The sequence below is a fragment of the Thermobia domestica genome, chromosome 13 (genome assembly GCF_964235325.1).
Source record: "Thermobia domestica chromosome 13, izTheDome1.hap1.1, whole genome shotgun sequence".
Taxonomy (NCBI): domain Eukaryota; kingdom Metazoa; phylum Arthropoda; class Insecta; order Zygentoma; family Lepismatidae; genus Thermobia; species Thermobia domestica.
Window position 1 is genome coordinate 220,322,543 of NC_137466.1, and position 13,999 is coordinate 220,336,541.

The window sequence follows — 13,999 nt, forward strand, 5'->3', positions numbered from 1 at the left end:
GTTGATTCGTTACTATTTGGTCTAATTACAAAATCAAAAGTTGTCAACAGTCCTATACAACCAGCATAACTTTTTATGAAGATTTGGGTTGCATAAGCAGCAGGCACTTGATAGTTATTTCGAAATAATTAATTTTATTAAGTTTATAATAAAACCATAAGCTAGAACGAAACGTGTAAGAAAGTATTGGGTTGACATCGGGTTAACTTATCTGTACAAAATGTCACAGCTGTAATTAGTATGGGGATGTATGAAATTTAAGTTGTAATATTTGACTGTAAGAAGTAAACGGAAAAATATAACCTAAGAGAAGCATTATAATAATAAGTATTATCCCAATCATAATAAACATTTCTCTTCAGTATACAAGCAACAAATAATACAGCTTGTGTTTATTTATATTAAAATTCACATGTTTACTGATAATTTCATTTTTGTTTTAAGCAGTAGCGTGTTTACGATTTTGTTTCGGGAGGGGCTTTGCCACCTTTCGGGGGGCTTTGCCTGAAAATGTGAAAATTCTGCAACATATTCCATATACTTTACTACTAAGTAAGTAGGTAGTACTAGTTAGTAAGTAAGATTTCGGGGGGGGGGGCCTTAAGCGCGGAAACCCCCCTTCCTAAATACGCTACTGGTTTTAAGATTACTTTATAAGTATGGCATTCCTTACAAGCAAAAGTCACATGTTAATGAACCATAATTCATAACTTTGAAATGAAACTCATTTTTATTACGAGGGGACCTACAACAAAATATTCGCGTTTAGAAGCTTATACTTGGCCACTGCCCTGTTTCTTTTAAACACTACGCTCATATTGAGGCCTCCAGTACATAGAGTTCCTTTATCATAAAGAAAAGTAAGCATTCTCTTCCTTATAACTAGAAATACATTTCAAACAAAGCAATAAATTGATTTAAATAGATTTCCAGAATGCAAATGCGGGAAGATAAAATAGAGGGAGCCACTTACTCTGAATCTAAGTTCCCCCACCGGAGGCTTTGCGTAAGGTATTCCTCGAAATGCATGGAACGGTGCCTGTTTCCGGGACACCATCATGGTCCCCCGAATTTTCCCGGACTTCGTGGTTACAACAACCCCCGAGACACCAGCCTGCCAGAACAGAAATCCGCACAGCAGTGCAATTGGAAACGCCATCGCTAAAAATCAAGAAAACAAATAAAATTCGTAGCTTAACTAAGCCTCGACGTCCTCTAGTTCGTATATCATGAAGGTCAGTATACTAACAATACCTTATTCTTGCAGCCACTTCCGAGAATCGTTAAAAGAATATGAAAATTACTACATAGAAAGGCAGTATGAAGCAGCGTGTTGCATGCAATCGCTGAACCGTTTCGATAACTTGGATAGTACACGCGTGTGACCTCTTTTATATCACCACTTTCTTAATTTGTACTTGCAATATGTATTTATCCTGACAAGGATAAAGAAAGAAGAAAAACTTAAGTTGTCAGTGAATCCATATTTTTTCTGAAGCGTGAAGGAACTTTGATAAATTGTCCATTATCACATAAGAATAAAAATAAAATAATCTAAATTTAGTTTCGCTTTTAAAACTAGAGTAAATTTTACTTTCACTCGAATGACGTAAGTTTTCAATTTGCATCCGTATTATCTAATGATATTAATCAACAATAGTTAGGTAATGATTAACATTAAATGTAAAACTCAAAACTCAGAGAAGCATTCTGCCGTGTCGCGACAAAACGCTGTAACTTTGGCGGAGCAGTTTTGCGAAAATGAGCCTTAAAGTTTTCATCCGAAAATGTGATCTGTATCGTGAAGAACCAGTGTATCTTGACTTTGGAAACACGTTTTTACATGTAATGTTATGTAAATGCATGTTGTGTGGTTAAATTTGGTGAAAATTGATTGGTTGACCATTATTGCCTATTTACATTGGTTTTACACGATACAGATCATATTTTCGGATGAAAACTTTACGGCTCTTTTTCGCAAAACTGCTCCGCCAAAGTTACAGCGTTTTGTCACGACACGGCAGCATTGCTAATCCTAAATTTTATCAACCGACGGAACAAAGTTCTTTCCTATTTCCAGAATCCTTCCTAAGACGAGAAGTTATAAGATTCAATGGGACTGTTAAGTTAGTATCATATAACGACTGTAAAAGGCCACTGGGAAGAATAAAACGAAAGCCCATGAAGTACGAAATAAGCATGAACGGAGAAAATTCAACTAAGAAAACCACACCATTATTTTTTACATCTTGAATAAGTTGAGGCAGCAGATGAAATGGCGCCTGTTGCGGAATTTGAAAACAAAATCAATAAGATGTTAGAAAACTTGAGGAAGAGCTGTAAAGAATATGGGATGAAAATAAATGTTAGAAAGACAAAAGTCATGATGATTGGAACGAAGCGGTCGGTGTCAACTATAGAAATAGAAGGGGAGAAAATAGAACAAGTGAATAGTTTTCGATATCTGGGTAGTATTCTTAGTAATGACATGAAGTGCGAACGTGAAATAAAAGCAAGGATAGGAATGGTGAAAGAAGTCTTTAGTAGGAAGAAAAGTCTGTTTTGTGGGACCTTGAATAAAGAGTTGAGAAAAAGACTCATAAAATACTTCATGTGGAGTGTTGTACTGTATGGGGCGGAAACGTGGACATTACGTAAAGGCGACGAAAATAGACTGGAAGCCTTCGAAATGTGGGTGTGGAGAAGAATGGAAAGAATTAGCTGGGTCGAGCGGAAAACAAATGAGAGGGTGTTAGAAATGTTGGGGGAGAAAAGAACAATTTTAGATATTGTTGAGAGATGTACCATAGGGTATGGGGCAGGAAAGAGAGAAGGGGCGAAGGAGGCTACAATTGATTGATAGTATTAAAACAGAAAAATCGAACGTGAAAACGAAGAGGTTAGCTGAAGATCGTGAAGTATGGAAGCTTCTAACGAGGGAAGGGCGAGATGTAATTGCACCAACTTTGGTGTAGGAGTAGTTAATGGAACAGAAAAGAACGTATGGAAGCATTCGTTTTGTAGGCGTTCGGAACTAGACTCAATTGACCCTACAGTTCAGGACAAATATGCCCTGTCGATCAGATATTGATGAGACGGAGCCTGAGCTCCTTCGTGGCTAAGCGGTTAGCATGCGCGCCTCTGGCGGGAGACCCGGGTTCGATTCCCGGCGGGAGCTCATGTGGTTCGGATTCCACGTTAATCAGTAGGTTCAAGTCTCATATAGCCTCGCTGCTGAACGGGACGTAAAACTCAAAAATCAATCAATCAATCAATGAGACGGAGCCTTTATACGCTGTTCGGTCAATGCAGAAGAAGGTAAATAAAGTAGAATGAAAACAGAAGAGATGAGCTGAACAGAAAATGCGCCAATGTCCGCCCTCAGTCCCACCAGGCGAATGCCGGGATACAGAATCATCAACTTCCCTTGCCATTACCCACCTTATCTTTATAAAGAGGAATTGATTTTTTTTTTTTTAAAAAAAAAAAGCAATCTCATCTGTTTCATACTGAACATGTGTTTGTTTTTCTTGGGATATTTATTTTTTTGAATATAGTTGCTGGTACTGTGTGTGCCTGTCTTTTTTTATGCTTCTGTTAACAACTGTTTCATTATTTAAAAAAATACATATATATAACTCACTGTACGGTATATTAAGGTTAGCTACGGTATTTTCTAATCTTGTTGAGACAAATTTGGAAACTAACTTTACGAACATGGCATGTGTGTAGACAGTGAAGACGTTCTGTCTCATGTGTGCTAGGCAACAGAAGTGAAACGCTCATGTTCATTTTGTGTTCACACTATTAAAGTGCAGTGTTTGTGAAACATGCGTGAGTTATATTTGGAGTCTTGAACCAATTGTTATGAGGTTGTTTTTGTCCAATACATTTTGCTGCTTTCTAGTGGTGAGTAGACCAAATTAAAATATTTCCTTTATCCTTTGCGTTACCATCGTTGTGTTAATGAACAGTCTTGTACACTATATGATCAAAAGTATCCGGACACCTGGCTGAAAATGACTTACAAGTTCGTGGCACCCTCCATCGGTACTGCTGGAATTCAATATGGTGTTGGCCCATCCTTAGCCTTGATGACAGCTTCCACTCTCGCAGGCATACTTTGAATCAGGTGCAGGAAGGTTTCTTGGGGAATGGCAGCCCATTCTTCACGGAGTGCTGAACTGAGGAGAGGTATTGATGTAGGTCGGTGAGGCCTGGCACTAAGTCGGCGTTCCAAAACATCCCAAAGGTGTTCTATAGGATTCAAGTCAGGACTCTGTGCAGGCCAGTCCATTACAGGGATGTTATGGTCGTGTAATCACTCCGCCACAGGCCGTGCAGTATGAACAGGTACTCGATGGTGTTGAAAGATGCAATCGCCATCCCCGAATTGCTCTTCAACAGTGAGAAGGAAGAAGGTGCTTAAAACATCAATGTAGGCCTGCGCTGTGAGAATGCCACGCAAAACATTAAGGGATGCAAGCCCCCTCCAAGAAAAACACGACCACACCATAACACCACCACTTCCGAATTTTACTGTTGGCACTACACACGCTGACAGATTACGTTCACCGGGCATTCGCCATACCCACACGCTGCCATCGAATTGCCACATTGTGTACCGTGATTCGTCACTCCACACAACGTTTTTCCACTGTTCAATCGTCAAATGTTTATGCTCCTTACACCAAGCGAGGCGTCGTTCGGCATTTACCTGCGTAATGTGTGGCTTATGAGCAGCAGCTCGAAAATGAAATTCAAGTTTTTCTCACCTCACGCCTAACTGTCATAGTACTTGGAGTGGATCCTGATGCAGTTTGGAATTCCTGTGTGTGGATAGATGGTGTGGATAGATGTCTGCCTATTACACTTTACGACCCTCTTCAACTGACGGCGGTCTCTGTCAGTCAACAGACGAGGTCAGCCTGTACGCTTTTGTGCTGAACGTGTCCGTTCACGTTTCCACTTCACTATCACATCAGACACAGTGGACCTAGGGATGTTTAGGAGTGTGGAAATCTCGCGTACAGACTTCTAACACAAGTGACATCCAATCACCTGACCACGTTTGAAGTCCGTGAGTTCCGCGGAAGGCCCCATTCTGCTTCCTCACGATGACTACTACTGAGGTCGCTGATAATGAGTACCTGGCAGTAGGTGGCAGCACAATGCACCTAATATGAAAAACGTATGTTTTTGGGGATGTCGAAAAGCATGTTTCTGGCACTTCTTTTTTGGGGGAGGAGGTTGTAGTCACAAATAAAAAGGCGTTCAATTCAATCCTTTTTTTGCAGTTGTACATTGTTTGCAATTATTGAATTTGTAAAATACATGTTTTTATTATATTTATGTGCCAAAGTGAATGAGACTAACTTCTCGCTGATATTCCAACTTAAAAAAGGAAATTTATTGCTAAATCTTTTCATTGAAATGGTGTTAGACAATAAATATTGTATTAAAAATAAATAAGAATAAGAGTTCTGTACTATACTTGTAGTGTAAGGAATACATTACATTCGTTGGACAAAATTCAAGACTTGGAATACTAAGGAGAGTGACAAAATTCTGCTGTATACCCCCCCCAAAAAAAGAAGACAAAACACTAACCATTTACAGTGTGTTCGTCACATAGATTAAACTGTTTCAAACACAAATACTCTTCCGGCCAGTCTTAACGTTACAGCTAAGGAGTATCTTTAGTATATTTTAACCAATCCATATTTATTATGTAAATATTACAATAAAGCAATCTCGAAATTTTACCTGCTAATCTGTATTTTTTTAAATTTTAGTTTATATACTTCTGAAAATCGTATATTCATAAATCCAGTACCTTGATTTTAAACTTATTTTAAAATCAGCTTGAACCTTGAAAACTTGAAAATTTTAAGCTCCTCACAATGTTTTAACTTGCATACTATACAATTATCTGATATTTCATTATATACCATCATATTGTTTCTGATCTATTGTGAATGATCGTATGTTGATATTTTACGAAGTGCTCTGTTTTTCCTAAGAGGTGTTCGGAACAATATAAATAAAGTTATTATTCCTTATTTAAACCGGCATAGGTTGGAAACACTAATGTGTAAATTATCACTTACACTGCATAGTTTTTCAAGGATAACGATGCGAACAAGTTAACGCAGATAAAACGAAACAAAAAAAAATAATTAAAAACTTGGTAATCTACTCAAAACAAAGCAAATGGTAGCTTGTAAACAGAGTTGTCATTGGATAAAAATGTATAATTGTTTGTATGGCTGCTAAAGGGAAGTAATTTTATTTATTTATTTATTTATTTTTAGTATTATGCGCTTGCCAATTTCAAAACGGATATATTATTCCTCTGTATATCAGTGGTGTATTTTGTACGCTACCGGACCTACCGGCGGTAGCCTTAGAATATTACAAAATAAAGTTATTATCATATAAACTGGTTTGCTTTGTACATTAATAATTTTATACTTCAGTATCTTCTTGCAATCATACAATTCTCTGAGAATTTTATAAATTTAGAAGCATCTACATACTTCTTTACACGCAGCTTGTTTCGCATTCTTTGAGATCTTCGACATCGCAACACAGCAGAAACCTCTCTGCAGTAAGAATCGTCTAGCTATGAGCGCATTCTACTTCAATCCACTAGACATGGGCACGAGTGGAGCTAAAACTTGACTCGACTCCAATTCGAGTCGAGTTTCGAGTCGAGTAAAAGATAATTTTCTCTAGTCGAGTTCCGAGTCGACTCATTGTTTTGAGGTCGAGTTTCGAGTCGAGTCGAGTTTGATAAATGGCTCGCTCGTTTAGCTCGTTTTAGCTCGTTTTGAAATCATGGCCTGATTATGGTGGAAATCGAAAGCTATAAGAAATGTAAGCAGTAATATGGAATAGTTTTAGTGTTTTCACGAGAAGGGACACTGCTCGCATCTCATCTCGTCTCGATAACGAGACGTTAATAGATTTTTATAATTAGATAGCCTCAAATGTCGTGAGCACAATAACAACATATTGTAGTTCTTACCATCAAGGCTGAATCTTGCACCATCGAATTTTTGAGCTCAAACAGAAGCCCAATCCGGGCAGTCGGTTCAACTGAATAAACAGCTCGGTTCGGCTCGGTTGGGGTGAGCAATCAGCTCGGTTCGGCTCGGCTCAGGTGAGCCATCGGCAAGACCTGGCTAGGTTGGAATGAGCCATCGGCTCGATAGAGTGACATGTGAGCGGTCATTCTAATCTCAGCTCTGTGGTGAACAAGACATGAGCTGACCCATTTAAACCAAATGCACCATTAGGGTCGGCACAAATCATACAACAGGATCAAATGGATCGAATTTTGTTCCCTAGAGATCATATAGATATCGCTTTTAGGAAATTACTGTATATCCGGGTCAATGGGTTTCTTATAGGTGGATTCTCGTTTAAAGAAATCCTTGGTTCTACTTGAAGAAGATTATTACAAAACTAAGTTCTTGTACAGTCAGGTGTAAATTTCGAACTCGATAAATTTCTTGAAAAATAAATGAATTCAACCAGTGTTTCGTAGTTTTCATTGGTTCAGGTGGGTGTGGCGATGGGTCATTTGCCCCTCCTTTGGGTATGATCCTGGTACTCTAAGTGACCTCCTTAACTTTAAAAGCTTTCTGTGCATACAGAAAATCAACTTTTAAAAAAAAATGCTCCTACCGCGTGTTGAAACTAAGGCAAGCAATCTCGCCGACCCGGGACTGCACATATAGAAGGCAAGTATATTCGCTATTTAGCAGCGAAGAGGTAGCATTACTTGAGTGTGAATTATATTAGTAACAACTGTCAACTTGTGTAACTTGCGTCATAATTGTACCTAGGTATATAAGGAAAAATTGATGACAAAGTAATGCGTTACATTTTAAAAGTAGCTTAACCGACATGGAAATTTAGACATTTCATGTTTCTGTCAAATTATGTTTTGATATCAATGAAATATTTTATCATTTTGTTTTTAATGTACCCATATTATTCAAAATTACCCAATTTGTAGTCAAATTCATTTATAATCATTTATGAATGTTCACGCTTACGCTATGAAGCCTCCGAGAACCTCAGTGTGTCGTTGTTTCCCAAATTGATACTGATTAAACGCTTTTACTGATATCTCCAACAGAACGGTAGAGTCCAATAACAGCAAAGAAAATTTGGATTATTTGTAATAATGAGCGCAAGAGTCTTGGTCTTGCAATTTTTGCAAGAGTCACCACTAAGTTTCCTAGACTTGACGGCATGACAAACTTGGGGTTACATGATGTAATAAGCTAATATTCAACAAGCGCAGACTCCGAAAACCTCTTGACTCGGAGGTCCGTGGAAGGGCTGGGACCTCTTGAATTCCCACACTTCAAATATTATGTTTGTAGCCTTCACGAATATTCCTATTGTACAGTACTTTAAAATACCTTTCAATAGTTTTATTTGCAATGCTATCGCATGCTTAGATTTGATTCTATAAGCGGACCAACAAAAGACAAAATTGCAAGATGTATTATACGATATTTCTATTTGTGTTTCAAACAGAAAAGTGTATTATAAAATTGGTGGAAAATTGCACTATCAACATTAATGTACTTTATTGTCACAACTACTCGTTGAAGTCATGCCATATATTTTATTTTTTTTTTCTTTTAATGAATTGTTGATAAATATGAGAGAAAGGCCGGACGAGTAAAACATGAGCTTTCTGAGCGTTGCAATACTTTTCCTGACACTATTCATTTGACATAGAGAAACGACGGTATACTGTTTTCATCTACTAAGCGATGTCAGGATGGTACCTACAGTGTGCGAATTAGATAATCTATATTGGGGGGGATAAAATTAGGCCAAAGGACATGGTCTGAAGGTTCAAATTTCAAAATGAGACAATAAATTCCTTACCCCCATATATATATATATATATATATATATATATATATATATATATATATATATATAATATGTCATATATATAATATATGACAATAACTATGTACATATATATTGTCTGGCATACACACTAGGGTGCATCGAATTTCCACTTTTTTTGAAATCAGCTTACCCTTAATGATATTTTTTTGCGAAATGGCCTCCATATAACGTGTAAAAAATTGCAAGTCGATTGGTCAATATCTTTAGGTGCCACCAACGGCCAAAAGTTTTAAAAGTTTGTTAAAAAATAAATGTTATTTTAAAAAATGTAAAATATCTAGTTTTATGAAATATGGTTATCCTATGTGGTTTTGTTTCTGTAAAAGGGCAATATTTTACGTGAAAAAAATTTCAGCTTGATGAGTCAAGTCATTCAGGTGCCACCTTTGGCTTAAAATATGGACAAATGTGTCCCTACTTTTTCATTTTTTAAAATTAAGTTGCATTGTTTGTGATTCATCTGTATTGTTAATTAGATAAGAAAGATTTTGTTTTACATCTGCAGCTATTTGCTTATTTCCAAACGTTAATGATGGAAATAACCCAGAACTCATCATGAGGAGGTGGCTGTAGTTCGAGTTCCGCCCACCCGTATATACTAATGTTGCATATGGTAGTGCAAGTCATATTGTTACTCTTTTACCTCAAACTGTTTCTCTTTTCTTTTTTGTATTACATTCTGGTATGTTTTTTTTTTTTGATTGTAGTGTTGATAGGACAAATCTATGTCGTGCTTCTTGCCCACATACCGTTGATGCCGCTTCTGTCCCCAACTTCACCATTCTTTCTACCGCGCGAGTGTGACAAGGTAAGAATGTAATATATTCATTAGCCATTGGAGCCGTCTTTACATTTTCTCTTAGCTTCTGCACGCTCAATGTTTTGTCAGTGGTGGCTCCGCCAGCCTCATGTTGACAATTAATCATATCACCAATTAATCATCATACACACGAATGAGCTCCCATTTCGACATTTGATTGAATTTATAGACGGCAAGTCTATTGGACCAAATACATTTAAAGGACCAATAGGATCAGCACTTCCAATCTGCTAAGAGTTGTCACTCCAGATTTTTCAGCCCGTTACAGTAGACTGGGATCTCAACTTCACTGAGGATTCATTAAACACGGATCAATTTCTGCCAAGCGGTTTCTTCAGAAGAATGGCCCATTGAGTTAGTTCACATGAAGCCTGGTAAAATTCATCAAGCCAGATGGGTAATTACAGCAAATAGAGTCTTAAGTTTGTGTGTAGGAACAAAAGAACCCACGAATGAACTTAAAACCATCGTCCAGTACATCATGATGGTCTACGCGCCACTCTGGTTTGCTGTGATCCGTAATACATCGTGTGCAGAAGAAGCTCGTCATTTGTGGCAACTCATCACGACTTCTCGCCATATGGAAGCGAAATACAGAAAAATAATTGATCCAGTGTCCCTAGAAATGTGTGGTACGGTCATCCTGAGAACCTACTTCTATCAATGTTAACTGACCAAGATGCTAACGTACGAGAGCTCAGCTGGAGGCGAGTCCTAAAAGCAAGACAAACGACCCAATCTGGTGATCGCGTACCGGTACGAGAATTCGTCATCCCTGAAATCAACTTAGAAGCGACAAACTATGTTGATATGATTAATTTGTCAACATGACGCTGACGGAGCCACCACTAACAAAACACTTGAGCGTGCAGAAGCTAAGAGAAAATGTAAAGACGGCTCCAATGGCTAATGAATATATTACATTCTTACCTTGTCACACTCGCGCGGTAGAAAGAATGGTGAAGTTGGGGACAGAAGCGGCATCAACGGTATGTGGGCAAGAAGCACGACATAGATTTGTCCTATCAACACTACAATCAAGAAAAAAACATACCAGAATGTAATACAAAAAAGAAAAGAGAAACAGTTTGAGGTAAAAGAGTAACAATATGACTTGCACTACCATATGCAACATTAGTATATACGGGTGGGAGGAACTCGAACTACAGCCACCTCCTCATGGTGAGTTCTGGGTTATTTCCATCATTAACGTTTGGAAATAAGCAAATAGCTGCAGATGTAAAACAAAATCTTTCTTATCTAATTAACAATACAGATGAATCACAAACAATGCAACTTAATTTTAAAAAATGAAAAAGTAGGGACACATTTGTCCATATTTTAAGCCAAAGGTGGCACCTGAATGACTTGACTCATCAAGCTGAAATTTTTTTCACGTAAAATATTGCCCTTTTACAGAAACAAAACCACATAGGATAACCATATTTCATAAAACTAGATATTTTACATTTTTTAAAATAACATTTATTTTTTAACAAACTTTTAAAACTTTTGGCCGTTGGTGGCACCTAAAGATATTGACCAATCGACTTGCATTTTTTTACACGTTATATGGAGGCCATTTCGCAAAGAAATATCACTAAGGGTAAGCTGATTTCAAAAAAAGTGGAAATTCGATGCACCCTAATATACACACCCCACTAAACCTTTCTGAACGTGTTTTAATGTTGTACTCACTCTTGTCCCCGTAGCTCTCTAAGGTTTATTTAGTTAATAATTTGGCTCCAGCGATAGCCATGATCACAAGCATATGTTAATTTTTCCACTCATATTGAAAGCTTCCATTTTGCATTAATACATACAGGTTGCGAAAAGAAACCTACTTCAGTCTTGTGAAAACCACTAAAATTATCAGTTAAACCGGACTTTTTTTTTTTTTAAAGAAAATCTAGATATTAGCCTATCAAATAAGAAATGGATTGTTGCTGTTCCCGATTTCTTACATCAAGGTCAAATCGAAGGCCAAATATTTAAAATCTCTCAATTCAAATTTCGAGCTTGTGCTTCTACTTCCCGCTAAAGCTGTGCTCATCACGACTTTTTTTCTCCAAATATCGATTCCGTGATGGGCACGGAAACTCAACACTTAAAAATTACTTTACTGTTAGGTTGAAGATGAGTTGATTCACTATGGGCTACGTTATTCAAATAAAGTAAAACATTACACTGAAGTTTTTCAGACAACATTAATTGCGTGGACAGCAAACTGTACAGCGAAAACATGGAAAAATGAAGAGTTAATTAAAAAAAAAAAAAAACCGTTCCAGTTGAAATGCTTATACAGACACGGACAATGATACGGAAAACCAGTCGCAATAACAAATGCTGAAACAAATCTTGAATTATTCGCTTATTCACCTAAAAAAATCACCTTCATTAACATGTCTGCTCACTAGGAGCGTATCCCCCAGCGTGTACGTTAACATATACAGCTCATGCAAATAGACGTGAACAGTAAGCTGCGCGAGAAAGGAACGTAGGAGGAGCGAACAGCATAGTGGTGTGGGTCACGTTCGAAGGGAAAGACCAAGTAGCGAGAGCAATAAGATTGTTTCAAGAAGGAAGGCTGCAGTGGTACCAGCTCTGTTAAGGCAGAATTTGTCAAAAAATTGTGCACTGAAATAACAGACGACAAAGTACGAACGACATAAAAAAAATACTTGAAATGTTTACTTGTATAGGAAGACGGAAGAGAAAAAAATCGAAATTTATGGAGTGGGTTAATTTAGAGTGGACTTTTTTAAGGATTGGCCTTTGCTTTTCTGTTACATAAAAATCATTTACTGTCGGACGCACAACAGATTCATTGAAGTCATCTAGTTCCGCCTTCCTTGATCTTCTGGGCCTTTCTTTATGCGGTGTTGTGAATGACGCAGATGCACCCGACTCGATACTTGCCAGTTCATCTTTTATCCGACGTACTGAACTTAGGGACACGCCAGTTGCTGTGGAAACTCTCTCTAAAACAGAACTTAATAGCAAGAGCTCCCCGCTCAACTTCCGTTTTCATGAACTTATACACGTTCGCAACAACCTCCCGCGTTTGGCTGTGCAATACTTTACCCTTGAGTTTACTTTTTACTGGTGCCATCACTGTACGGTTGGCAACACCTGCCAAAACCGATCTACACGCGACACCGCACGATACGTACTGTTTCAATGCTTATAACCGACTGACCAACACACCCCTTTCTTTCTTATCCCTCCGTGATAGACTCTTCCAATTCTACTGCGCATATTGTTTACACTGTTCACGTCTAAATGCATGAGCTTGTACTTACGAGAGAATACCTATATCTCAGATTTTGAGTACAGTTTCAAGAGTTCATTTCCGTAAACTGTAAAAGCAGTGATTACTATGCTAATTATCACAAATTAAATGCAACTTTCGAGTTGCATACACACAACCTACTAGGGAATGAAGACCATGTGCTAACAAATAGTACACTGGAAAATGAAATAACATGTTATAACAAAAATTAAAATAAGATGATAATCGATACAAATATAGAGGATGAATATGACATATCCGAACTTCGCCAAGTATGGTAGAAGAAGCTATTTGTTTACTTCTTCTTGTCCAACCGCTAAGAACATTTATAAATCTATATGTGGCTTTGTTATACGCAATTAGTTCATTCAAATTCACAAACGATGACGAACTGAAGGGTACGAAGGTACAGTTGCAAGTTACAACCGTAGTCATAATAATATAGTTCTACTAAACAACGTTGAAAATAGTGGGTAATTAGGTGGTAAGTAGAAATGACCAAAACTGAACAGTTTACATCGATCATTTCGATACATTAAATTTATAAGAAATAACAAAAATCAGTGAAATTTGGAGTTACACTAAGCATAGTTTGAGGGGGAAAGCGAGCATCCCCGGTGGGGATACTTCAGCTAACTTCTTTGGGGGGGAACAAAATGTGATTGAGGGGGAAAATCCCCCTCATCCCCCCCGGTAATTCGCACCCTAGGTACCTATATTAAAATAGTCCTGACCTGGCAGCTAACTTCCACATCTCTTTCCAACGGCATAAGCCAAGATGCCAGTTTGTTGAAATTAAATTTAATTCAATTCCGTTTTGTACCTGTCACCTCGCCCTTGAAGATGACGTCAGCTCTGTAGAGGGTGGACATTGAATTGGCATGTGATCCTTAATTCTTCATATGCTCTTGTGTATTCTCTATATAGTAATTAAAACTACA

The 13,999-nt window shown here is 37.7% G+C and overlaps 1 protein-coding gene across 1 annotated transcript in view; it reads right to left on the reverse strand.

Moving 5' to 3' along the window:
* Positions 1–1,180, reverse strand: part of LOC145667978 (carboxylic ester hydrolase-like) — a 55,725-nt gene extending 54,545 nt beyond the window's left edge. Inside the window, exon 1 of the mRNA XM_081735404.1 lies at positions 974–1,180. Coding sequence (XP_081591530.1) covers positions 974–1,159 — 186 coding nt within the window. The 5' untranslated portion in view covers positions 1,160–1,180. The remainder of the gene's footprint in view (positions 1–973) is intronic.
* Between the last annotated feature and the right edge of the window lie 12,819 nt (positions 1,181–13,999).